At 42.0% G+C, this 26153-nt stretch overlaps 1 protein-coding gene across 1 annotated transcript in view; it reads right to left on the bottom strand.

The window, feature by feature from the left end:
• Nucleotides 1-4621: 4621 nt before the first annotated feature.
• USP39 (ubiquitin specific peptidase 39) overlaps nt 4622-26153 on the bottom strand; it is a 28344-nt gene continuing 6812 nt past the window's right edge. The window contains exons 6-13 of the mRNA XM_036263113.1: nt 20792-21017; nt 19438-19515; nt 17164-17231; nt 16260-16448; nt 13518-13660; nt 7879-8014; nt 6077-6163; nt 4622-5017 (exon numbers count right to left, since the gene is read on the bottom strand). Of these exons, the coding sequence (XP_036119006.1) occupies nt 4970-5017; nt 6077-6163; nt 7879-8014; nt 13518-13660; nt 16260-16448; nt 17164-17231; nt 19438-19515; nt 20792-21017 (975 nt within the window). The 3' untranslated portion in view covers nt 4622-4969. The remainder of the gene's footprint in view (nt 5018-6076; nt 6164-7878; nt 8015-13517; nt 13661-16259; nt 16449-17163; nt 17232-19437; nt 19516-20791; nt 21018-26153) is intronic.

Genomic DNA, 26153 nt, shown 5'->3' with positions numbered 1-26153 from the left:
ATATGCTGCTTTGTAAACTGCTTTGTTCACTTAAAAATAACTGGCCGGGTGGCTCAGTTGGTTGGAATACTGTCCTATACACCAAAAAGTTGCAGCTTCAATATCCAGTCGGGGTACATACGGCTGGCAACTGATTGATGTTTCTCTCTCACATCAATGTTTCCCTCTCTATATCTTTCCCCCTTCCTCTCTCTCTCAAATCAAACACATCCTCAGATGAGAATGAAAAAAAAAAAAAAGCTTATTTTATTTAAAAAACAATAAAAATAGCCCTGGCTGGTTTAGCTCAGCAATTAGAGTGTTGACCCTCAGACCACTGAGACCCAGGTTTGATTCCGGACAGGGGCACATACCTCCGTTGTGGTTCGTCCCTGGCCCCAGTCCGGGTTGTGCGGGAGGCAACCAGTTGATGTCTCTCACATCAATGTTTCTCTCTCTCTCTCCCTCTTTCCCTCCTTCCTAATCTGTCTGAGGATAAATGGAAAAGTGTCCTTGGGTGAGGATAAAAAGATGAAAAACAATAAAAATAACTTTCCAGATCAATAAATATAGATATCTATCATATTGCTAATTGGCTCATGGTATTTTTTCTTGATATAAATTCTTTCATTTTTAAACAATTATTATCAACGATCTATATCTGATCAATCTCAAGATGTGAAATTTGGGGACCAAAAGTATGTACATCTTTACTTTCCGTATGGGCTGTGTTACCAACTGCCCCTCTGTGCGCCGCACCAAACTCTCTCCCAGCGGTGAACAAGAGCCTTTCCCACTCTCACCAGCCTGGCTAGCAGTCTTTCAGATCTTTGCTAACCTGAAATATAAACATGGCCTTGCTGGCTGTTCTCATTTCCATTTCTTTGGTTACTGAGTGAACATTTTTTACGTTTGTTGGCCATTTATATTTCATCTTTTGTGAAATGCTTACACAGGTGTTTTGCCCAATTTTCCACTGGAGTGTTCTTTTCATTGTTTTACCAGTAAAAATAGACTAGGTGTATTCATTCATTCCCTGTCCTACAGGTTACACATTTTCCCCTATTATATGTCTTTTATTATCTTTTTAATCCTCACCTAAGGATCTTTTTTTTTTTCTTCTATTTTCAGGTAGAGAGAAAGGGAGAGAAAGATCACGCAAGAGGGACACATCGACTGGTTGCCTCCCTCACAGCCCCAATCAGGGCTGGGGACCTAATCGCAACTGAGGTACGTACCCTTGGCTGGATTTGAACCCAGGACTCACTGGTCCGCAGGCCGATTCTCTATTGCTGAGCTAAACTGGCCAGGGCTATTACATGTCTTTAAAATTTAGGATGTTTTCCACATGTGTATCTTTTCCTTTGTGACTTCTGGCTAAGAAAGCAGGAATCTCACTTCTCAGCTGTGGTTCAGACCTGCCAGAGTCTGAGGTCTCCAAAAGAGAAAGCAGGTGCAGGGATCACAGCTGTGGAGACATGTGAGCCAGGCCTCTGGCTCAGACGGTGGGGGAAGCAAGCCATATGTCATCCACACAGGACCTTAAGCTACTGCACACAGGACGTGATAGTCAACTCTGAGCCGTGGTCCCCAGCCTTTCAGGCAAAAAATATGGACTGTCAACATCTTAGGGGAGTGTAAAGAGACAAAATCATTTGTGCAAAAGAAGGATACAGAGAACACAGGCTTAGCATGATGCCGCTCACTCGACAAACATTAGCAATCGACTCCTAAATGCCGAGCGTTTCCCTAGGGCTGAGCATAGAAGAAACAGTTCCTGTCCGTCCTTTTGGAAGAGAGTCTAAGTGGGAAAACAGTCATTAATCATGGAATCACAGAAAAAGGAAAATGGAATACTTCAGCACACGTGCTATCAATTAGACATATACATGGTACTGAGCAGAAATGCGAGGTCGCAGAGGTAAGAGAGCAAGAGTTAAAAGGGAGAGAGCATCCCTAGCAAAGGCAGCAGATGGCACAAAGGCCTGTGTCCTGTGGACACCTGAACAAGATCAGTGAGCCCAGGATAGAGCACGAGGAGAAACTTCCAGAGGTGAGGCTAGAGAGACCAAGGATTCCAGTCTATCCTGAGCCAAAGTCGTGTCTTCAGCAGATTAGGGTGTGGAGAAGTGTCTTGGTTACATTTGTTTTATTTTATTATTAATTTATTTTTGTTACAGATGTTCTCCTTTTCCCCCCATTGACACCCTCCTCCCCATCCGCCCCTCCCCCACCCCATCCCCAGCATTGTTGTTTATGTCCGTTACGCATACACGCATGTAAGTTCTGTTGTTTCTCTCTTCCCCCTCCACCCCCTCCTCTGAGGTTTATCAGTCTGTACCCCACTTCTGTCTCTGGGTCTGTTTGTTCACCAGTTTGTTTTGTTCATTATATTCCACTAATAAGTGAGATCAGGTGATATTTAACTTTCTCTGATTGGCTTGTTTCACTTAGGATAATACTCTCCACATGGAGGGACATGGATATCCCTCCACGTCATCTCAAAGGATGAGATCTTTCTTTCTTACAGCTGCAGATTTGTGTTTTAAAAGATTACTCTGGCTAAAATGTGAATGAACTAGAGGGAGGGGGCAAGGGAAAGTGGGGATACCTGTTAGGAGACCGTTGTAAATGGAAACTGGCAACCACTTCGACTAGAATGAGTAACAGAGGGCCTGTGCAGAGGTCCCATGGATTCTGGAGAATGACTTCAGACAACCATACACTTAATCAGGTGGTGACTCCAACTGAAGCTATTGTTCCAGATGCATCACCTTTACTGATACAGCAGAGGCCTGGCCCAGACCAATTTATAAAGATCACCAGCAGTAGCTAATTTGTTGCTACCTGGCAGGACCAGCAGTATACCTTCAGGGTTGCCTGAGGACAACGTTAATCTCTACCACAATCCAGTCCACAGATATCTTAATCATCTTGACAGTCCACAAAATATCACACTGGTCTACTACATTATGATGATTGGATCTGATGAGCAGGAAGTACCAAGTACTCTAGATGTCTTAGAAAGACATAAACAAACAAGAGGGTAGGATTTGACCCCGAAACAATTCAGGGGCCTGCCACTCAGAGAAGTTTCTGGGGAACAATGGACTAGTGTGTCATCATACTAGTATGTCATCCCCTCTGTGGCTGTTCCTGTCATCTGCTATTCCTACATTCTTTAGAATTCTCTATTCCTAGCCAATCCCTGGAACTACAATCCCATTACAGTTAATAATTCTTGAAATTATATTTCCCCCTGATCAAATGATTATATAGTTTATCTCTTGATTAGCCCTGGACTAAGCTGACACTAGCTTAGACTAGACGTTGGCAGAGAATGGAAAGAAGTAGGAAAATTCAGGAAACACAAAGTAAAACAGATAGGACTTGGCAATGGATTAGACAAGGGAAGTGAGGGTGGGGGTCGTTTTTAGCTTGCATAACTAGATGAATAGTGGAACCCTTCAGCTACACAGAAACTACTGGAAAGGGCTAAGTATGAGAAAACTCGCAAGCTCAGTTTAGAACAATGTTGAGTTTGAGTTGACTTTAAAGACACCCAACATAGTCCGGCCGGTGTGGCTCAGTGGTTGAGCGTTGACCCAGGCAGCAAGAGGTCGCTGGTTCAATTCCCAGTCGGGATCACATGCCCAGGCTGTGGACCTGATCTTCAGTGGGGGGCATGCAGGAGGCGGCCCATCAATGTTCTCTCTCATCGATGTTTCTCTCTCTCTCCCTTTCCCTTCCTCTCTCTCTAAAATCAATACAGGAAAAAAAATTTTTAATTAAAAAAATAAAGACACCCAACATATAACAAGTAGCAGCTCTAAATTTGATAATTTAAATAAGTCTGGGGCTAAAATTGGAGTCTTCACTCTTAAGAAGTGACTAGTGAAGAGACAGGCACAGTTGAAATGGCCCACAGGGAAAGCGAACAGTGAGAAGAGAGGGCCTGATTTGAGGAACCCCAACTTTTAATAGCTGGATCAAGGCATGAGCCTGCAAAGGAAACAAGGAAGCTGTCAGAGGGAGAGACGTAAGGACAGCACTGCGTCGCAGGAGAAAGGGTGGCGGCCGTACCGGTGCAGACTTGCAGTAGTGGACCAGCTGCCCCAGTTGCTGTACCTTCAGCTCTTCCCTGTCTTTAGATCTGCCTGTGCTCAGGCCAAGGTCCCACTTCTCCAGACGGCTCCCCATCAGTGACTGAGCTTCATGCAAGCCACTCCTGCGTGATCCTTCTGACAGGCGACCTGTGCTCTGGGCTCCACTGGCCTGGCTGAGACTCTCAGGACCACATGCAGCCAGATGCTCTTCCAACCATCCTTCCTCCCCTCTTCCCTCACACAGCCCTGCACTACAGGCTGAAACCACTCACCTCTGGACTTCTCTTAGGTACAATTACAATGCAGTACTTTTACTCAGATGTTTTGTTACTTAGAGACAAATGCAGCTTAGCTGACAACACCCACAAGCTCACAGGACGACACAAGTATGATGTCCACTGGATGACAGGCTGTAGGATAGACAGTCTGTGAGGCTTAATTAAAACACTTACACACACAGCCTAAGGGAAGGACATAAAACAAGAGGCTGGTTTACAAACAGGAGAATATTTAATTCATTCTTTAAAAAATCAGGAAGGAAAAAGGATGCTACTGGCTTCATGCTCTTATTCCTAGAATCCTGAGCCACTGATGCTTAGAGGATACACATAACTACTCAGAAATAAATTACAGACATCTGTAAGTTATGGCCTGCTGAAGCTACAGGGGAGCTAGAAAGAAAGGTGAACAAACATCAATCTACAGTAAACTGATCAAAGAACAGCTGGGTGACAGCACAGAGTTGTCCCAGGCAGGTGGGCCCCTCTATTGCTCTGGTGTGAACCAACACCCATAAAAACTAGGCTGGTCCAGGGATATGCCCAGTCAGCCTCTGTTCAGTTACAGCTTCACTATTATTTACATATTCAGCCCTGGCTTCTCCTTCAAGCCCCCTGCTGGTTGGTTTCATCATTATCCCGCCTCTTCCAAATCTGTAAGAAATGAATACAACAGATATTTAGGAGCCAGTATTCAATATACAAATATTCATTAAAATACCTATTCTATCCTAGACAATGGACAGATATGGCTCAAATTACACATGTGTTAAGTCCCCTGAAACTAATTCATCTTTCAGAAAATTTCCTTTCATTCGATTTTCACTTTTCCATCCATCCCTCTCTGTGACTTCCTATTCCAGACTCCCTTCCTAAAAGAGAACTCATAGTCAAGCCTATAACCTTAGACAAAGTTGCTAGGCGTTAACTCTAGAGTGAGAAGGGTTTGGCCCGTGGACCAGAGTCTCGGGTTTGATTCGGGTCAAGGGCAAGAATTACTTGTGATTCGATCCCCAGCCCTGGTCGGGGTAGCGCGGGAAGCAACCAGTTGATGTGTCTCTCTCACATCGATGTCTCTCTCTCTCTCTTTCTCCCCCCCTCACTCCCACTCTATCTGAAAATCAATGGAAACATATCCTCAGGTGAGGATTAAAAAAAAATTAAGAAATAGAATGAGAAGAGTCTGCCCTCTTTTTTATAGAGCTGGTTTTTTCTTAGTCTCAGTCTTCCTTCTTCACCGGGTACTAGGGCAGTTATAAAGAGACAACAGAGTCTGCTCCACCAGATGTCAATCCAAGACAAAACAGCTAAAGTGATATGGCTGGTGCTTCAATAAAGACACAAAGTGCCGTGGGGTCAGGAAGAGTGTTAATTGTGCCTAGAGAACGGAGGGAAGCGTCAGAGCCCACTCCTAACTGGTGTCCCGATGAGTCCAGGCTCTTCCTCCTTGAAATCAGATCGCACACCTGTGCAAAACTGACCATAAACAAAACCTCCCTCCTCACTCAAAATTCTTCCATATAACCTGCTCTTCTCCTCTGAAGATGCCCTGGACTTCTAAGGCCATACGATCTCATTCCCCAGTGCACCCCAACAGGTGCCCAGCTAACCAAGGCTCTAACTTAATCCCAGTCCCTGCTTTCATGCACATTTTCCCCCCGTTGACCTCATACCCCACCTATTCAGCGCTGACCAAGTCTGTGGCCAACCCACCTGAATGTAAGCCTCCGACAGCGTGATCATCTGGGGAAGGATGTCAGTTACCTGGAGGTCTTGTAATTCATACCATTTTCCTGTCCCCTGCAAAAAAGTATAAAGGGCTCAGTTAGTCTACTCACTAAAACCAAAAGGATGTACAAGGAAGGGACCACAGGCAGAAGTCAGAAGAATCAGAATAACAACAAGACCATCACCCAAAAAGAGTCCTAAGGCAAAGGGTGCATGACCTCTGCTAGGCATCATTCAATGCAAAGAACTTGTGGGGTGTTGACTTTGGCAAACTCAATTCCTGCCAGTCCTTTATGTATAATGCAATCCAAACACTCTATACCTTTTAAGAAGAATTTAGGTGAACAAGAAAATAAAGTCCTCTACTCCTCACCTAAGATGTCCCTTTGCTGGTCAGAAATCACAGACTGGACATACTCACCTAGGAGGCAGAGTGCTAACCACTGGAAATACCTAAAAGTGAACATTCCCACCCCCATCCCATAGAACACAGAGACAGTCGAGAAAATGTGTCCTTTGTGGACACTATCATTCATACTAACTCACTCCCTTTAGTCTGCAAAACTAGTGCTGCAAATGCAGCAAAACCTACCTCACCTCATGCATGCATAAGCAAGGGGAAAAGAAGTTTCTGGATTATGACAGAGGCACTTCTGGAATCTCACCTGCCTCATCCATCCAAACTTCTAAGAAATGTCAAAGACAGACACTATAGAATATAGATATTCCAAATACTCCAATAGTTCAGATATTCCAACATATTCCACGTTTTCCATAGAAAACGTAACAAAAGCTCAGGATCACATAATCAAGTCCCCATTCCTGAGTTGGAGCCTCGTTAAGAACATGGTGAAACCAAATATTTGGGTTTAAATCCCAACTCTGCAAGGGTAAGTTTCCTCATTTGTAAGACAAAGTTATTAACACCTGTCTTGGAGGTGTGTTTTAAAGATATAAATGAGACGAACATACACTGAGCACTTGGTGAACTTTCCAGTGCACGGTATGGCACCTGGTAAACAGAACAGTCCCAGAAAACTAATCAAATTAGAACAATCTGTGCGATACCAAATATATCTTAAGTATATGTTTCATCCATTTTTCAGCTTGAGCCAAATTCACAAAAATGTTTAGCTGAAAGGGAATCTCTAGACAAGTACTTCATGAAATTTAACTTCACATCAATCAGAAGTTCTTGTTAAAATGCAGCTTTTGATTCAGTAGGTTTGGATGGGGCCTGAGGTTCTGTACTTCTAATGGATGTTCTCATGTCAATGCTGCTGGTCCGAGGATTTCACTTCCAATGGTAATACTCCAGCCTAGGACAATGGGTCTCAAACCTGGCTGCGCAGGGGAATCTCTTGGAAATTTTAAAACATCAATGATGCCTGGTTCCCACCTCCAGATACTCTACTGCAGTCTCTTAACCCTGACTGACATTTTAGGCCAGATAATTCTTTGCTCTGGGGTATACCTGTGTATTGTAGGACATTTAGCAGCATCTCTGGCTTCTACCACAGTTGAAAATCAACAGGCACAAACTACATGGTTCTAATGTAATTGGCCTGAGGTGGTGTGCTAATACCAGGATTTTAAAATCTCCCCAAATGAGTCCAATGTGCAGCCAAAAGTTAGAACCACTGCCTCAAACTCCCACTGACAGCTGTATTACTTGCAGAATCCCAAAGTCAGAGTGACGAAAGAGCAAACTGAAGGGAGCTGATGTCTGAGCTGCCAAAGGAATGACCCGTCTGTGCCGCTCTGCATGAGAAGTCGGCAGCACTCACATGATGGAGCACGTGGATCCGGTAGGCGCCCTCAGAGGGCTTGCCGTCGTGGACGATGTTGGCAATCAGGTCGTAGGTGGTGTTCTTGTGTACTGCTTGCACTTCCTCAGACAAGTACTCTCTCAGATCCACATTTCTGGTGATGATGAAAATAAAGCCAGAAGATCAGACAGAGGCTACCAGGTTGGGAAACTGCCCTACACAAGTGAACCACAAAGCTACTGGAGCCTATTTTAGGACCCTGGATCCAGGTAGGCTTGCAGACCCATGAAGCCCAGGTTTGTGGAAATTCACGTAATCTGTCCTACAATGCTATAAAAATGAGTCAAACTAGGAAGACTGGCTCTAAGGGAAAAGCACACATTAAAGCATCTGTAGCAATCAAATGTACAATGTAGGGCCTGGAGTCATTCAGACTTGAACTAGAATCAGGGCTCTGCCACTTTTGAGCTATGTGTGAGTCTAAGCAGGTGACATAACTTAAGGCTCTTCTTCAAGGAGAACGCAGCCACCCTCTCTGAGATGGTGAGGACTGAGACGACGGGTGTGACTGCCTCATCCTCTGCCTGGCCTGGGATCGGCTGCAGTGTCCAGACAGCACCCGGTCTCTGGCCTCGGGCTGCGGAAGGCCTGACCACACGATTATGTGGGTTGCCACTGCATGTAATCACGGTAACAACTTGAACATGGCAAACCAGGCATTCCAATTTATTTTTTTTATTTTTCTGGGGCTTTGCTTCTTTACTTGATTTTCTTTCTTTCAGCCAAGCAAAACAGTTACAAGTGATAGAAACCAGCCCAAGGCAGTTTAAATGCAAAAGGGGAATTTATTCAAGGTTTTCAGACTAGGAAATGCAGCTGGAACCAGGCACGGGAGAAGCAGCAGGATCTAAGAGGGCTACTTGCCCTCTTTCCTGCTTCCGACGTCAGCTTTATTCTTCTCCCTCTTTCTGCAGCCCAGCCTTCTCTTCTGGGTGTGACTCACCTTGGCTACCCCACAGCTTCCCGGTTTCTCACTTCTAGTTACCAAAAGAAACTACTGACTAGGTTCCTTCAACTGGGACTTAGAAATATCAAATTTATTTTTAATATCTGAACACTTTCTTTTTTATTTATTTATTTTTATTTTTTATTTTTTATCCTCACCCGAGAACATTTTTTCCATATTTTGTTCAGGCAGAGTGGGAGGGAGAGAGAGGAAGAGAGAGAGAGAGAAACATCGACGTGAAAGGGACACATCGAGTGGCTGCCACCCGCACGACCCAACCTGGGCCAGGATCAAACTGCAACTGAGGTACATGCCCTTAGCGGGAACCGAACCCAGGTCTCTCTGGACCGCAGGCCGACGCTCTAACCGCCAGGCAAAACCGGCCAGGGCTAAAAACTCACTTTCAAATACAAAAAAGCATTCCTGCTGTACCTGGAATAAAATCTTTTTGTGTTTTATTGGTTGAACTCTATTCCATTAGTTGAAGTATAAATGTATACTGGTTATTGCAAAAAAGTGCTATAATGAATGCTTACTGTGAAGATTGTACCAAGATAGTTACTAAGAACTTTCAGGGAAATAAATTGACAGTTAATGCGAATATTAAGAGAATATGTTAACTTTATAATTTCAGGGAAAACATAGCCTTTTTAGCCTACAAGTATTTATAAACATTTAAATAATAAAAGGTAGAATAAGAGAGATTATACCGTATTTCCAATCTAAGTAGACCTGTCTGATGTGCTACCACTCACAACACGAAACACCATAATGTCATCCCAGGGAGGAGTCACACAACAGGCTAGCAGTGGTTACGTCTAGTGGTCACTTCTAGACAGATACCTCCCTTTGACTCTTAGATTGTGAATATACTACCTGTCCAAAAATATAAAATCTTTTCAATTATAAACAAATACGCAACTTTGTTCTAATTATATTATGTAGCTTTCTATGCGTTAGTGTTAGCTATTTATTTCTACAGACTGAGGGTGTCCCATATAAACTGCAATACATATTCAATGTTAAAGGCAGTTTAGATATGAGTCCTAAGAAATGCATACAAACTCCAGATTGCCAAACCGCTCACCAGCTGCTAGGAGCTGACTTTCCAGGTCCTCATCTCCTCTGTTTAAACAGCTGTCCACACTTGTCTGAATGAGACATCTTAAGGAGTATTTATACTCAAATTTTCATGGCTGAACAAAAACTGTTTTAAGTGGCAAAAGGAATGAAGATACATTATATCATTTTGTTTTAGAAAATGGCCAAAGGAGCAAACAATACTCATCTCCCAATCAGAACAGTCCAATTTGGAGAACAACTAGTTAGCTGAAGTGCAACTTTAAACTTGTGCTCCAAAAACTCTATCTCCAAATGAGCAAAGGGCACCTAATTGCCAAGTCTGATAAACTCTGGTAAAAATAAGATGTTATGAGTAAAACACAGGAGAAGAATTAGGTATAAAAATGGTCCTTTTCAAGAATGAGAATCTAAAACCAAATTACTCTAAAAGTAATTACAGTACATAAAGTAACCAAAGTGCAGGTTTCCAGAATTAGTCACACAATCTGATGTTCTCCAAAAGGCTGACTAGTCAAGAAGTACAGCTGACCCATGAACAGCTAACCCGAGAAGGTTAGGTGCACCAATCTCCTGTGCAGTTGAAAACCCACATATATCTTTTAACTCCCCCAAAACTGAACTACTGTTGTCTCTCTAGGTACCTATAGGGAACTGGTTCCAGGACCTCCCGTGGATACCAAAATCCAGGGATGCTCAAGTCCCTCATATAAAATGGCATGACACAATGCATACAGTTGGCCCTCCGCATTCTTGGATTCCCAACTGTGGACTGAAAATACTGTTTTCTATCCAATCTTGGTTTATTCCGCAGGTGTGAAACCCAGGCATATGAAGAGTAAATTGCATATTTAGTGAAAAGATCCACATGTAGGTGGACCCGCACAGTTCAAACCCGTGTTATTTGAATGTCAGCTGTCATCTTTTTCTCAGCTTCTCCAAAGTAAGCTTTCTGAGGGACAAACCACTGAAGTCAGTTACCAAAAATACAAATACAAATGGTGGCAAAATGAACTCCAGGCCCAATATAAAAGAAGCCGATAGAGAAGGCAATTTCTGTGGTGACTGAGCAGGAACCCCGTCCATACACAGTCCTCCTTCCTCTGGAGCTGCCGTGGAATCCAGTGCTCCTTCCGACCAGGAACAGACTGGTGATGGGCAAGGCACAAGAGTCCGGCTCTGAAACAAAACCCTCACATGCGGACTTCCAAAGAGATCTCCTCTGTGGTCCCACTCAAGGCAGCAGAAAGCTGGCCTCCACATCCCCCAATTTCACTGTCACACAAACAAGACACCAGTGAAGAACAGGAAAAAAATGTGGGAAAAGAAGAATTTCTCCTGTATTTCTAACTACAAGCTTTTCTATCCTAGCCCCTACTATTCTCAGATTATTAGTAATCATGGAACCAAAAGTAACTAAATGTTATACCTGGAAGGATCCCTAGGGATCACCTAGTTAAAGCCTCCCATTTTATCCATGAGAATATATAACCAGAAAATATGCAAATGATCTACCCAAGGTCAGACAGCTAGGATAGTCCAGAACTCAGACCCCTTATATTTAATTAATTAATTAATTTTTTAATTTTGAAAATATGTCTATTAAAGCTGGGGACAGTGAAACCAGGGCTTAGGATAGAAACAGCAACAGCAGAGCCTAGGCGGGATGCTCTGGCTCACTTGGAGGTCAGAAAAAAGGAGGCCTTGGAGACAGGTCCAGGAGGTCAGCCCAGGATGAGCTGCCACTGCCCGTTGTTCCCCTGGTTTCAACAGGCCTATTTCATTTTAGACACTACTCTCTTAAACACTACGGAGAATTCAGAACTGGAACTGTTTCCAAAGGAGAAAATTGGCAGTCCTGGTACAGTTTGGGCAACTGGACAATGGAGGGGGATGGAAGTAGAAAGAAAAGAAGATGAGCATTTGTCCATTACAGCTTCCATACTACTTTGTGAAAGTTAAAAAACAAAAAAAAAAAAAACACTACTAAGCTAAACATCATGTTAGTCCTATCATCTATCCATTCAAATCCTTCTCAATAAGAAACTGTTACCCACCAGGCTGGTGTGGCTCAGTGGTTGGGCATCGACCCATGCACCAAAAGGTCACCAGTTTGATTCCTGGTCAGGGCACATGGCCAGGTTGTGGACCAGATCCCCAGTAGGGGGCGTGCAGGAGGCGGCCAGTAGATGTTCTCTCATAGATGTCTCTATCTCTCTCTCCCTCCCTCTCCCTTCCTCTCTAAAATCAATAAAGAAAAAAACATTTTTAAACGAACAAAAGAAATTGCTCCCTTGGCTAAAGGCCACGTTTCTTCCTATCACCCCTGCCACCAGGTTTCTCCGTGTTCTCAGAGATACCTTCTTCAGCACATGAAAAACCAAGTCTCTTGCCCTGGCCGGTTTGGCTCAGCGGTTAGAATGTTGGCACTCCGACCAATGAGTCTTGAGTTCGATTTTGGTCAAGGGCACATACCTCGGTTGCGGTTCATCTCTGGCTCTGATCAGGGTCATGTGGGAGGTGGCCAGTCGATGTGTCTCTCTCACTTTGATGCTTGTTTCTCTCCCTCTCTTTCCCTCTATCTCTCTCCCTCTCACTCTATCTGAAGAAAAATGGAAAATAATATCCTCGGGTGAGGATTAAAAAACAAACCAAATCTCTTGACACTAAAAAAATGCCTACATTGAAAGGGGTCTTGCAGGAGCTTTCTGAGTTACAAGGTGGCAAAGTAAAAGAACCTGGTATAACACCTCCCAATTTTGCATTAAAATACTCATAAATGTTCATAAAAAACCAACTACACGGCTAATTAAAAGTAAGACCATACATCAAAATTTGTAACTTCCTCATCAACAGGAAGAAAACATTGCAAACTTTACCCTCTGGAGAAAAAATAAGAGAGAAAGACTGCAAGACGAGTAAACAAATCTGGGCTCATGCCCACTGTCCATACCTAACTGCAGTGTGCAAGAAGATGTGAGGACCAGCAAACAGATGGACTCTAACTGCTCAGGATTATCTTCAAAGCCAGGAAAATCCTACCTGCCCTATTCTACTGCTACCAACGGTTTTTCCCTACAGTGAAGGACTACAGTTCCCATCAAGCAACAAGAAAGAGTAAAAGGGGACTGCTCCCAGGTAAATATCTATCCCTGATGCCTTGAAGTATTTATAGCCTTCAAATAAAAACTCTTAACTTATGTAATATAGGTAGGTTCTGTTCCTTGCCATCTCCAATTAAACAGTCCAAAATTAAGTGATACAAAAATATAAAAAGAAATTCAGTCTCACTCTGGCTGGTTTTGCTCAGTGGTTAGAGCATCACCCATGGACCAATGACTCTCAGGTTCGATTCCAGTCAAGGGCATGTACTTCGGTCTCAGTTGGTCCCCGGCCCCGGTCAGGGTCATGCTGGAGGCAACCAGTCAATGTGTCCCTCTCACGTCATTGTTTCTCTCTCTCTCCCACTCTACCTGAAGATAAATAGAAAACTATCCTTGGGTGAGGATTTAAAAAAAAAGGAATTCAGGCTCACTCCCCTGAAGAGGAAGTGAAACAAGGCAATACTCACGTAATAGGGAAGTTGACAATAGTTGGATTCTTCTCCACAAAGAAATTGTTCTTAGTGAATCTCTTAATGCAGAAGATTAGATATGGAGGAAGTTTGGTGAGCTGAAAGCGCTTCAGAAAGTTCTCCTTGTAAGTCTTATATTCCTAGAAAGAAAATTATCAAATTAGTGCTCAGGGAATGGGTGAAAAAGGTGAAGGGATTAAGAAGCACAAATTCATTGCTAGACTGACAAACCTCAAAGGGAAAGGGGTTGGGGGGTTGGGGTGGGAAGAAATAAACCAAAGAACTTATATGCATAACCAATGGACACAGACAATAGTGTGGGAAAAGGTGGGAGGGGAGCAGGGAGTGTGGAGGAGGGGGTCAACGGGGGAAAAATGTGGAACATCTGTAATACATTTTACATCCAACAATAAAGATTTGAAAAAAAAAAAAAATTAAAAAAAAAAAAATTAGTGCTCAAGTACTGGAGCAGGGGCATGAGTTTTGAGTTTTGTTTTGGTTTGAGTTTTTTCATATAATTCTGCCTTACACTTAGAATTCACAAGACATCTGATCCCAGAAACCATGTACAAGGCTTAAGAAGACTTCAGCTAGAGCTGACTCAATCACCTCAACTGTGGGCTGTGTTTCCGCCAGCACATGATCATACTGTTCAACTCTACAGTAATGTGGGTGTCTGATTCTACAAGGAAAACAAAATGTTAAGTGAAAAAGAGGATTTGTTGCCCGGCTGGTGTGGCTCAGTGGTTGAGCGTCAACCCATGCACCAAGAGGTCACCAATTCGATTCCTGGTCTCTCTCTCTCAAAAAAGTCAATAAAAATATTAAAATCTAAATGAGCCAGATAGCTCAATTAGTTAGAACATAATCCCAATACACCAAGGTTGCATGTTTGATCTGCAGTCAAGGCACATACAAGAATCAACCAATAAATGCATAAGTGGAACAACAAATCAATGTTTCCTCTCTCTCTGTCTCTCTCCCCCTTAAATCAATTAAAAAAAAAAAAAAACCTAAATGATGTCACAGCCTAAGTTACAATGGTTTCTCATAAGTTAATGAGAAAACATGAGATGAGAGGAGAATTTCACCATGGACATCAGTACTATATTCACATAGCAAGGAGCAATTTGATTTTAGCTAAACAACACATTACAACAGCATATTAATTATTTTTATTGGTTTCAAAGTTTTGTTTGTATATAACTTGTAAGTGTGCTATAATTTTATACTTGCTTAAAAGTTGCAGGTGTGAGGAGCTTATACCAATATTTAAGTTTTACTAATTTAAGTAACATTATAGTAAAAATAAACTTAATACTGAGGGCCCATGGGAATCTCAATATTAAGTTTGCACAGTGATTAACAGGAATCAAGGGGGATAGCTGAAAACATCAGATGAAATATCTGAGTTTAGATTTCTTGGTCACATAAAGCCACTAAAATAAAGAAATTGAGCTACGTGATCCCTAAGGCCTCTCTTTCACCTCCCAAAAATGAAATGACATTTTAGGTACCATTGTTACCTATCTCTGTGCTTGTGTGTATGTGTACATATATGTGCCTGTGACCTGGGCAGCTACAACTGTACATGGTCACCTGGTGCTTGTTTTGCTTATCATGCTTACTAACAGTTCCTGAAAACTGACTTGGATACTGGATGGAAACAGTAATGGAGCTCGGGGAGGTGTGTTTTAGAGACTTCTTGGGGTGGTTGCCTAGCTCACAATTCTCCTTTCTTAAGGAAAGATCCCTATTCTCACAGGGTCCTGACCAGAAAGGACACCTGACCCAAGCAGGCCTGTCAGCTCCCTCCTGGGAACCTGGAGCAGAGTGGCAGAGGCCGCACGGCAGAGTAGCTGATACCAGGTTAATGACGGCCTTTGTAAGATACAGTGCACAGACCACCAGTTCTGAAAACCCATCACTCCAGTTCCCGTCATTCCCAATCCTGCTCAGTTCAACTCTTCCTAAGATCCAAAGAGATGCCTTCCAATAAAGTTGCTCTTTTACCTTAACTAGTTTTTCACTGACATTTAATATCTGGAAACAAAAGAGTCTCCACTAATAAAGGATTAAGAAGAGAATTAGGATGAAGAAGAGACAACCCGCCTGGCTGGTGTGGCTCAGGGGACTGAGCGTCGTTCCTTGGAATGAGAGGTCCTGGTTCAATTCCTGGTCAGGGCACATACCTGGGTTGCGGGCTCAATCCCCAGTAGGGGGCATGCAGGAGGCAGCCAACTGATGTTTCTCACATTGATGTTTCTATCTCTCTCTCCCTTCCTCTAAAAAGTCAATAAAAACATATTTTTTAAAAAAAGACAACTCAGTAGATAAAAAGAAACTTTTAACGATACGGTAGGAATAAATTATTTGTTTATTTATATTTTAGTTGTTTTTTTCCACTTTAATATTGATGTTATGTTTTTTAAAAGACAGAAATTTTTCCTACCTTTGTGAGTTGCTACTATCCTACATACCCCTCCTTCCTCCATACTAACCAGAGGCAGAAGGTTTAAAGGAACATTTGAGAAATACAAGAGAGGGCACTATAACTCAAGTGAAGAGTTGGGAGGACGCTCAGCTAGAAACAGCACAGAGTCCAGGAGGCTCACTTAGGACAATATACTTTTTAATAATTGCATTACATATATGTGGCGATTTCCAAGTATACAAGGAAAATTAAAAAGTCAAGAGAGAGAAAGGGGTATTGGCAGGGCAGGTGTGCAAATGGGCTACCTTCTCAGTGATGCCGTTGAACTTGGCCAGGATGTTGAAGAGCGGCACCTGGGGGATGATGAGCTGCTCCTTCTCGTCCTTGTAGAGGGGTGCAGTAGGAAGGTCCAGTGTGAGGTACATAAAGGTGGACTCCACCATCGTCTCCTGGTACTCATCATTGTGAAGCAGCTGTTCTTTTTCTTCTGCTGGCTAAAAATAAATGAAAAATAAATGGGAGAAAAGGAGTGTGAGCAGCAAGAGACCACCACAGATAGAAAGAAACAAGGTTTTTGTTACATTTACATTATGCTTCCTTTTATATTGAACTAAAGTCAACAGACTGGGCGATATCACCTAATTAAATTAATCCAAGAATGGAGAGGTGTCCGTCTTCAGAGATTTAATTTAAATACTAGACTATTTTATTTAAAAAAAAAATTTTTTTCCTTTATTGATTTTAGAGAGGGAGAAGGGAGAGCGAGAGAGATAGAAACATCAGTGAGAGAGAACATCAAATGGCCACCTCCTGCATGCCCCCCACTGCGGTTTTGGCCCACAACCTGGGCATATGTCCTGACCGGGAATCGAACTGGCAACCTCTTGGTGCATGGGTCGACACTCAACCACTGAGCCACACCAGCCAGACAAATAAATACTAGACTATTTTAAAAACTTTTAAATGATTGTCTAAAAAAACATGCAACACCACCCAATGGCCAGACCACTTAAACCAGCAGATCCTCTATCCAACCACTAACTCCCCACCTTAAGCACACTAATGGGCTAGGAACCTGAGGGAACTACCACTTGGGAGGTGTTCTGCAGAACCTCTTCCTGGGTACTGGTTCTCCGAGCATCTCTTCGTCGGCCCTACATCCCCTCAGGCAATATAAATCAGTCTGGGACTCAGGTTTAACCCACTCACCAGATCAGGATGAGGAAGCTTTTTAGTGAAGATCCTCATGGACCCCTGGAACACGTCAGTCACAATAGCTGCACAAACAGAAATCAAAATGTAAATTGTCAGGTTGAAAAGCATTTCCAAAATATAGTCCTAACTTCCAAATTTCAGAAATAAACTAACACTTTCCAGCATAAGACCCAAAGCTGTCACTAAACACAGAAGTACTTTTGCAATGTATACCACCATGGTACCTTTATAATTATTTGTGTAAATAGCTTTATGTCTGTTTTCTCTACATAAATGCCCTTTGACTCTCCAGCACAGGGCCTGGCCCATAAGAGAAAAATTAAGTGTGTCTGAAATCAATGAGTATTTTATAGGGGCTGGAGATATATACGTCACAAAAAATTCACAAGTAAAACAAGACACAGCTGACCCTTGACCACGGGCAGATGTTTTCCAATAAATATGAATAGTACTGCAAATGTATTTTCTCTTCCTTATGATTTTCTAAATAACATTTTCTTTTCTCTAGATTACTTTACTATAAGAATACAAAATATAATACACATAACATACAAGATATGTATTAATCAACTTTATGTCATTAGTAAGGCTTCCAGTCCACAATAAGTGATTACTAGTTAAGTTTTTTGGAAGTCAAAAATTATACACATATGTTTTCCTACATAGGGGGTTGGTGCCCCTAATCCCCATGTTGTTCAAGGGTCAACTGTACATGCAAAGAACTTCCCATTACCACATGCTGCCTGCAAAGTGGGACACAATTACCATGCATTGAACATAAAAGGAAAATGACAAACTAAAGAATGGAGCAGAACAGAACCAACGAAATGAGACAGAAAGCACAACATGGTTCTACAATCCTCAAGGACACAAGTCAGAGAACTCAGAGTGTGTGCACAGGCTGAGGACACTTGGTAGAGGTGAGGGTCATCCAGCAGGAGGAAAACCAGGCCACAATCCCACGTCAGAAAACATCAACACCACCAGAACCCAAAAAGAAGACAAAAAGAAAACTGCATTAGGATTCCCAAATTATTCACCTTGCTCAGCAGTCTCTGAGCTAACTGGTACCATAAAAAACATCTAACTAGTCCCACCGGTGTGGCTCAGTGGTTGAGCACCGACCCATGCACCAAGAGGTCGCCAGTTAGATTCCCAGTAAGGACACATGCCCAGGTTGTGGGCCCAGACCCCAATGGGGAGCATGCAGGAGAAGGCCAATCGATGTTCTCTCTCATGGATGTTTCTATGTCTCTCTCCCTCTCATTTCCTCTCTCTCCCTAAAATCGATAAAGGAAAAAAAACAAATGTCTAACTAGCCCAGCCAGTCTGGCTCAGTGGTTGAGCATCGACCCATGCACCAAGAGGTAGCTGGTTCGATTCCTGGTCAGGGCACATGCCCAGGTTGTGGGCCCAATCCCCAGTGGGGAGCATGTAGGAGGAAGCGGCCAAACGATGTTCTCTCTCATCGATGTTTCTGTCTCTCTCTACCTTTCCCTTTCTCTCTCTCTAAAAATCAATAAAGAAAAAAAAAAATGTCGCCCTGGCCAGTTTGGCTTAGCGGTTAGAGCGTCATCCTGAAGTCCAGAGAGACCCAGGTTCGGTTTCCGCTAAGGGCACGTACCTTGGTTGCAGTTTGTCCCCAGTCCTGGTTGGGTCGTGTGGGAGGTAGCCACTCGATGTGTCCCTTTCACGTCGGTTTCTCTCTCTCTCTTTTCCTCTCTCTCTCTCCACTCTACTATCTGAACAAAAAATAGAAAAATGTCCTTGGGTGAGGATAAAAAAAATATATATATATCTAACTATTGCTAAGCCAACATGGATGCTAAGGAGCACAAGGACTTAAAGTCTGAGAACCTATGTGGAAACCAGCCTCATTTCTCAAAGTACAGGCTCAGGACAAGGAACTAGCTTTCAGTCTGCATTAACAGTCAACTTACAAGCCAGGTAAACCACCCATGGAGTCCTCCTCACATTAACCTTAGTATCTACAACATGCTGCCCAGCTCCTCAGTTTGAAACTGGGCCAGCATTTCTAGAATACAATTATATCCATTTCTCCTTATTAAAAATTCTAGTAGCTATATTTTAATATAGAAAAACACAGAGAGAGGGCTATTCAAGAACAAAAGTTAGTTCATGTGTCCATAAATACCACCCCACCAAAAAATATCAAACAGTTAATTAGAAAAGGATGGGAAGTTGCAAAGTATTCTGAAAAGGACGCAAACAAAAAAGAGCTCCCTTTTACAAAATGGCATGACTTACTCTTCTTTTTCTTCTTTGTGCCCCCCAAAGCTGAGTGCAGAGCATTCAGAAACCAGGACAAAAAGTCGACTCCATCCCCTGGAAAAGAAGGGAGGAACATGTCGAAGCTGGGAGGCAGTATGATATACCAAACCACATGTTCCTGGTTTCCTCCTTCCTCTTGGGCCACACCATCCTGTCCCCTGGGCATCCTCCTAATTTTGGCCATTATATGCTCAAGGTCAAACTCTTAGTCTGCTGATCTTTATTGTCTCCCAAAGCTCTCTGCTCCAACCAGGACCTTCAATTACCATCTCTACTCCAAGCCTGTATCTCATTGCCCAGAAAAAGCCATTACTGAACTGTCCCTCTAAATCACTCCTCAGCCAGAATAATATTTTCAAACATGTATCTGATATCATATCTTCTCTTAAAAGCCTTCACTGACTTCCTGTTATTGTCAGGATATAATATAATCCAAGCTCCTTATAGTGCCATATAAACCCAACAAGCACAATCTAATCCCTCCCTCCCAACCTCCATTCAGCTCTCATTCTCCCCTGGAATTGAAGGGTCCAGCTAATTGCAATCTTCTGCCTGGGCCAGGCACCTCCATGTGTCTGTACACAGTGTCCTCTCTACCTGGAATGCCCCTGACCTGTCTCCCCCTCTACCTAAAACTCAGGTGTCTCATCCTCCACTCTGATGCCCAGCCCACCTCCCACAAGTTCGATCTGGGTCCTTGTTCCATGCTCTCTCCCACACAGCATACTTTGCTTCCTCGATCACAGCATTTTACACCCTGTAATCACCCTTTTACATAACTATCTTCCCCACCATGATGGGAACTCCTAGAAGAGGAAAAACTGTGTTTCTTGTCCCTACAGCTCTAAAACCTAGCAGCACCATGAATGAATGGTGTATAAACTAACATGGATGCTAGAGGATACTACATGAGATCCAGGTGCTAAGAGCTACATGTCCACTTTACTCACATGACAATAACTAATTGGATTTTGGAGGGATGAAAACAGTCAAAATAGTTCATCAGAATATTCTATTCCGCAACACGACAAAATGAGTAGCAAAGGTGGCATGATGCTTAATAAGGGTTGGCGTCTTTTCCCAGCTTCCTGTTCTTCACCTGAGCCATACATGTTAGTTTACCAAGTTAGACAGACTATCTAGCCACTTAAAATCTCTTGAGAATCTGATCTGGGCAGGCGGATGAAAAAAGAATGTAGAACCTAAACACACTATCCATTGCACACGCACTCTAGCTATTATAAGGTTCAATGCAAAGTGGAAGTAACTTTGTTCATCAAACTAGTTTTGTTGCCCTAAAATAAAAAAATATGAACGAGCTGCTCCTTACCTTGTTTGGTGATCTGAAAAGTCTTCTTGCTGCAAAGGACAACAGCCTGAAGCATCTCATGGGGAGAGACATGTGCCTTGAAATTTCGAGGGTTCCAGAGCTTTCTCATCAGCTCTCCAAAACGCTGGACCAACAAGAACATGATATCCCCTGGAGGACGTTTGATGGTTTTATAATTGTCTTCTTCCAGGAAGTAGTTCCGAAGAGGAGGAACATTAGACAGAGCCTGGAAGTCAAACACTCTAATTAATCCAAAACCCCTCTGCAAGGCCCCTGGAAGCCAAGCTCTTCCAACTAAAGTTCTTTTAATAGAGCTGTGCCTGCGACAGCCTAAAAGAGTCAGAAGTAAACGATACATTCAGAGGTCATGTTACAGCAACATCTTTCATGTTGAGTTTCACACAAAGTCCAATTCTGCAGATACTTTGCTGACGTGGATATGACACGAGTTGGTTTTTTTTAAGATATGCAAATCTCTATTCACCAACCAGCTTATTTAATAATTTTATTTGTTTACTCTAAATCTGTGACTATGTTTGAATTCATAAGAAATTAAAAGCTTGCTCTGGCCGGGTAGCTCAGTTGGTCAGAGCATCCCAATACAACAAGGTTGTGGATTTGATCTCAGTCAGGGCACACACAAGAATAACCCAATGAATGCATAAATAAGTGGAACAAGAAATCAATGTTCCTCTCTCTCTCTCTCTCCCCCCTTCCCTCTAAAATAATTAATTAATTACTTAATTAATTAAATTTTTAAAAATTAAAGGCTAGAAACCCAAATGCTCTTCACCATCCATTTGGTTTAGGCAGAAATAACTATCTGGAGACCACAGTTCCCCCTCTCTCAAATGCACATTAAAATAATTATTAAAATCATCTTACTAAAATTTGGTATTTTCCCCAAATGTGGTATTGAAGGGTGGTAATAAAACTACAGAACTGTATATAAAAATAAATGTCCTGTTATGATGCAAAATAGTCAAAAGGAACAAAAATAAATTTTAGCTCATTAAGCTGAAAGATACAGACCAGCCACGTTAGTTCAGCAAGGCAAACATGCTCATTAGTGTGGGCTACAAAACTGGGGAGGAGACCACAGAACACACTCAAAATAAATGCAGTCTCACCCCTGGTCCTCCCTGACAAGTTCATGAATCCTTACTAGCACTGGGTTTACTAGGAGCACAACTTTCTTTGGCAAAGTAACCCATTTAGGGAAAAGGACAGAGGGTTCTGCTAAATACAATAAACCCAGGAGAAGTTGGGAAAGAAAACTCAGGATGCAGAGAGCACCATGACCTTAGAGGTGATGAGAAAAGCTCCCTGTAAGCTAAGTTCAGCTAAAGAAACAAGGACTTCCTGCTTAGAGAGTAATTGTTAAAAAAAGAGGGTTCCTCTCAAATGGAAAGGAGTATGGTTCTCAAAAAACTACAGGACACTGAAAAAAGAAATGGAGAAAGATATAAAAAAGTAGAAACATATACCATGTTCATGTATGGGAAGAATCAACATCATTAAATGTCCATATTACCCAAAGCAATCTACAGATTCAATGCAATCCTTATTAAAGCACCAAAGGCATATTTCATAGATCTAGAACAAATACTCAAAAATTTACATGGAAAAAAACAGACTCTGTATAGCCACGGAAATTTTTTTAATGTTTTTATTGACTTGTTAGAGAAAGAGAAGAGAAAGATAGAAACATTGATGTGAGAGAGAAACATCAACCAGCTTCCCTGCAGAGGATTGAGCCCATAACCCAGGCAAGTGCCCTGACTGGGTACTGAACCGGGACCTCTCAGTCCATGGGACGACACTAAATCCACTGAACCACACTGGCTGGGCTAGCCAGAGCAATATTGAAAAAGAAGAACGAAATGGGAGGGATCACCATACCAGATATCATGTTATACTACAAAGCCATCATAATCAAAACAGCCTGGTACTGGCACAAGAACAGGTATATAGATCAATGGAGCAGAACAGAGAACCCAGAAATCAACCCAAGACAGTACGTGCAATTTGACAAAGGAAACGAGCATACAATGGAGAAAAGACAGTCTCTTCAATAAATGGTGTTGGGAAAATTGGACAGGTACATGCAAGAAAATAAAACTAGACCACTAACTTACACCATACACAAGAATAAAATCAAATAGATAAAAAACTTAAATGTAACTCATGAAAACATAAAAATCCTAGAAGAAAATGTAGAGAGAAAGATCTCAGACATTATCTGTAGCAGAATTTTCACTAATAAATTACCTATGGCAAGAGAAACAAAGGAAAAATTTAAGACATGGACTACATCAAACTAAAAAGCTTCTATATGGCAAAAGAAACCAGCATCAAAATGGAAAGGGAACCCACTCTCTGGGAGAACATATTATACACCGGATAAGAGGTTAATATCCAGAATATACAGAGTACTCATACAACTCAACAAAAGGAAGATAAATAATCCAATCAAAAGTGGGCAGACACCTCTTCAAACAAGACAAATGGTCAAGAGATATGAAAAATGCTCAACAGCACTAATAATCAGAGAAATGCAAATTAAAACGACTATGTGATATTACCTCATACCTACCAGAATGGCTGCCATCAACAAATCCTCAAGTGCTGGTGAGGATGTGGAGAAAAAGGTACTCTAGCACACTGCTGGTGGAAATGCAGACAGATGCAGCCACTATGGAAAACACTATGGTGCTTCCTCAAAAAATTAAAAATGGAATTGCATTTGATTCAGTGATTCCACTTATAGAAATATATCCTAAGAAGCCTGAAACACCAATCAGGAAGAATATATGCACTCCTATGTTCATAGCAGCACTATTTACAATAGCTAAGGTCTGGAAACAACTCAAGTGCCCATCAGTAGATGAGTGGATAAAAAAGCTGTGGTACATTTACACAATGGAATACTATGCAGCTGTAAGAAAGAAAGATCTCTTATCCTTTGAGACGACTTGGAGGGACCTGGAGAGTTTTATGCTGAGCGTAACAAGCCAGTCAGAGAAAGACAAATACCACATGATCTCACTTATTTATGGAATACCATAAACAAAATAAGCTGTCAATCAAAATATGTCCAGAGTCATGGAAGTAGGGAACAGACTGACAAACCTCAGAGGGATAGTGGGTGGGTGGGTGGTGGTTAGAAAGAGATAAGCCAAGGAACTTATATAAATATATGCACAACCAATGGACACAGATATCAGTTTGGGGGGAGAATTGGGAGGAGGGGGGTCAATAGGGGGAAAAAAGAGGGGGACATCTGTAATACTTTCAACAATAAAAAATTAAATTTAAAAAAAAGAGTATGGATAAAGTTTATCCTAATTCTCAGTTACAGTCATCCCCCGCCACTTCGTGCTTCAAGTTTCATGGCTTCGGTCTATCACAGTTTTTTCAAATATATTCATTAAAAAGTTGTCGAGATAGTGAAAATGATACAGCGCGCGCTTGGTTGTCTGAGTCAATTAAACACCCCTGTATTACAATTAAAATTAAAATTACTGTACGGCCCTGGCCGGTTTGGCTCAGCGGTTAGAGCGCTGGCCTGCGGTCCGGAGAGACCCAGGTTCGGTTCCCGCTAAGGGCACGTACCTCGGTTGCAGTTTGTCTCTGGCCCCAGCTGGGGTCATGTGGGTGGCAACCACTCAATGTGTCTCTCTCACGTCGATGTTTCTCTCTCTCTCCCCCTTCTCTCCTGCTCTATCTGGAGATAAATGCAAAAATGTCCTCAGGTAAGGATTATAAAAAAAGATGAGGCTCCAACCAACTAAGCCACCTGGTCAGGACTTTTTTATAATTTTTTATACTAAATTCTTTATGCAAAAATACCATCAACAAATTTTAAAAGCCAAACAAGAACTGGAAGAAAATATCTGCAAAATACACAATAGAAAAAAGCTATCGTATTTCTTAAAGCTCATTAAAATGAACCACCAGTAGAAAGTGACCACAGCCCTGGCTGGCATGGCTCAGTTGGTTGGGTGTCGTCCCATGAACTGAAGGCTTGCCAGTTTAATTTCTGGTCAGGACACAGGCCGGAGTTGCCTTATGTTTCGCATCAATGTTTCTCTCCCCTCCCCCCCTTAAAATAAATTTTAAAATCTAAAAAAAGTTTTAAAAAAAGGCAAAAGTGACTACATAAAACCCAACAATTCATGAAAAAATGTATAATCAACTTCAGAAGCAAATTTAAAAAAAGAGATATCTATCAAAATAGAAAAAAGATTTCAGTGGTAACAGTGACAATGCAAGATAAAGAACACTATTTCGTATTGCTGGTAGGCTTACAAATTGCTACCAACCCTCTACAACCTAGAATCTAGGTCCCAGATGCATTAATACAAGAAGTGAAGATTAAATAAATATAACAAAATGTAACATTGTCACATAAAGTATAAAACAAGAATAGAAGGATATTTACTGTAAAACTGGTAATAGAAAAAAATGAGACAAGTTAAATTTTCTATCAATGGGGAACAGCAAAATAAAGCATGACATTGCCACACAACAAAATATTATGCATTTCTGCATATGTGTTTACAAAAAAGTTCTGGAGGTCTATCAACTGTAAACTCCCCCAGGACAGAGTACTAAGGAAAGAAAGGAATTAAGCTTTCTACATCTGTTTTTCCCTGTTTCTGTTTTTTTGGTAAAGCAGGATTATTGTTAATTTTCTTACTTACGCTTACCAATATTTTCTAATTTTTCTAAAATGTGCACATATTACTCATGTAATTTTTTTTCTCTCTCTCATGTAATTTTTAAAATAACACTTAATTACAAATAGAACAACTTTCGATTTCTGCCTTTCCCACTTCAGGGCTTAAGCACACAGGCAGGACCAAGACACCTGAAAGCTGGCACAATGAACGTTTGCATCATAAAAAAAGGCATCACAAAAAGAAAAAAAGAAAAAAGGCATCACAGCCCTGGCTCAAGAGTGGTTCAGTTGGTTGGGCACCGTCCCATGCACTGAAAGGTCACCAGTTCCATTCCCAGTCAAGGCACATGCCCAGGTTGCAGGCTCGATCCCCTGTAGGGGACATGCAGGAGGCAGCCAATTGATGTTTCACTCTCACACTGGTGTGTCTCTCTCTCTCTCTAAAAATCAATAAAAATATTTTTTTAAAAATGCGTCACCTAGCATGTGCATTTTCTACTGAGTATTGCCAGGCCACACGCAGATTCTCTCCTATTCCCTGGCAGCTCCAGACTCTAGAAAAGGCCTCACCATTTGGCAGCAAATACTCAGAGTCCTCAGTAAGTCTCAGGGTCTGGGGACCAAGTGACTGCACTCTATCAGAGGTAGTCATTTCTTGGCTGACCTCCAGTGTTCCCT

The sequence above is a fragment of the Molossus molossus genome, unplaced genomic scaffold (genome assembly GCF_014108415.1).
Source record: "Molossus molossus isolate mMolMol1 unplaced genomic scaffold, mMolMol1.p scaffold_m16_p_15, whole genome shotgun sequence".
Lineage (NCBI taxonomy): Eukaryota > Metazoa > Chordata > Mammalia > Chiroptera > Molossidae > Molossus > Molossus molossus.
This window is presented reverse-complemented; position numbering and strand designations above follow the sequence as displayed.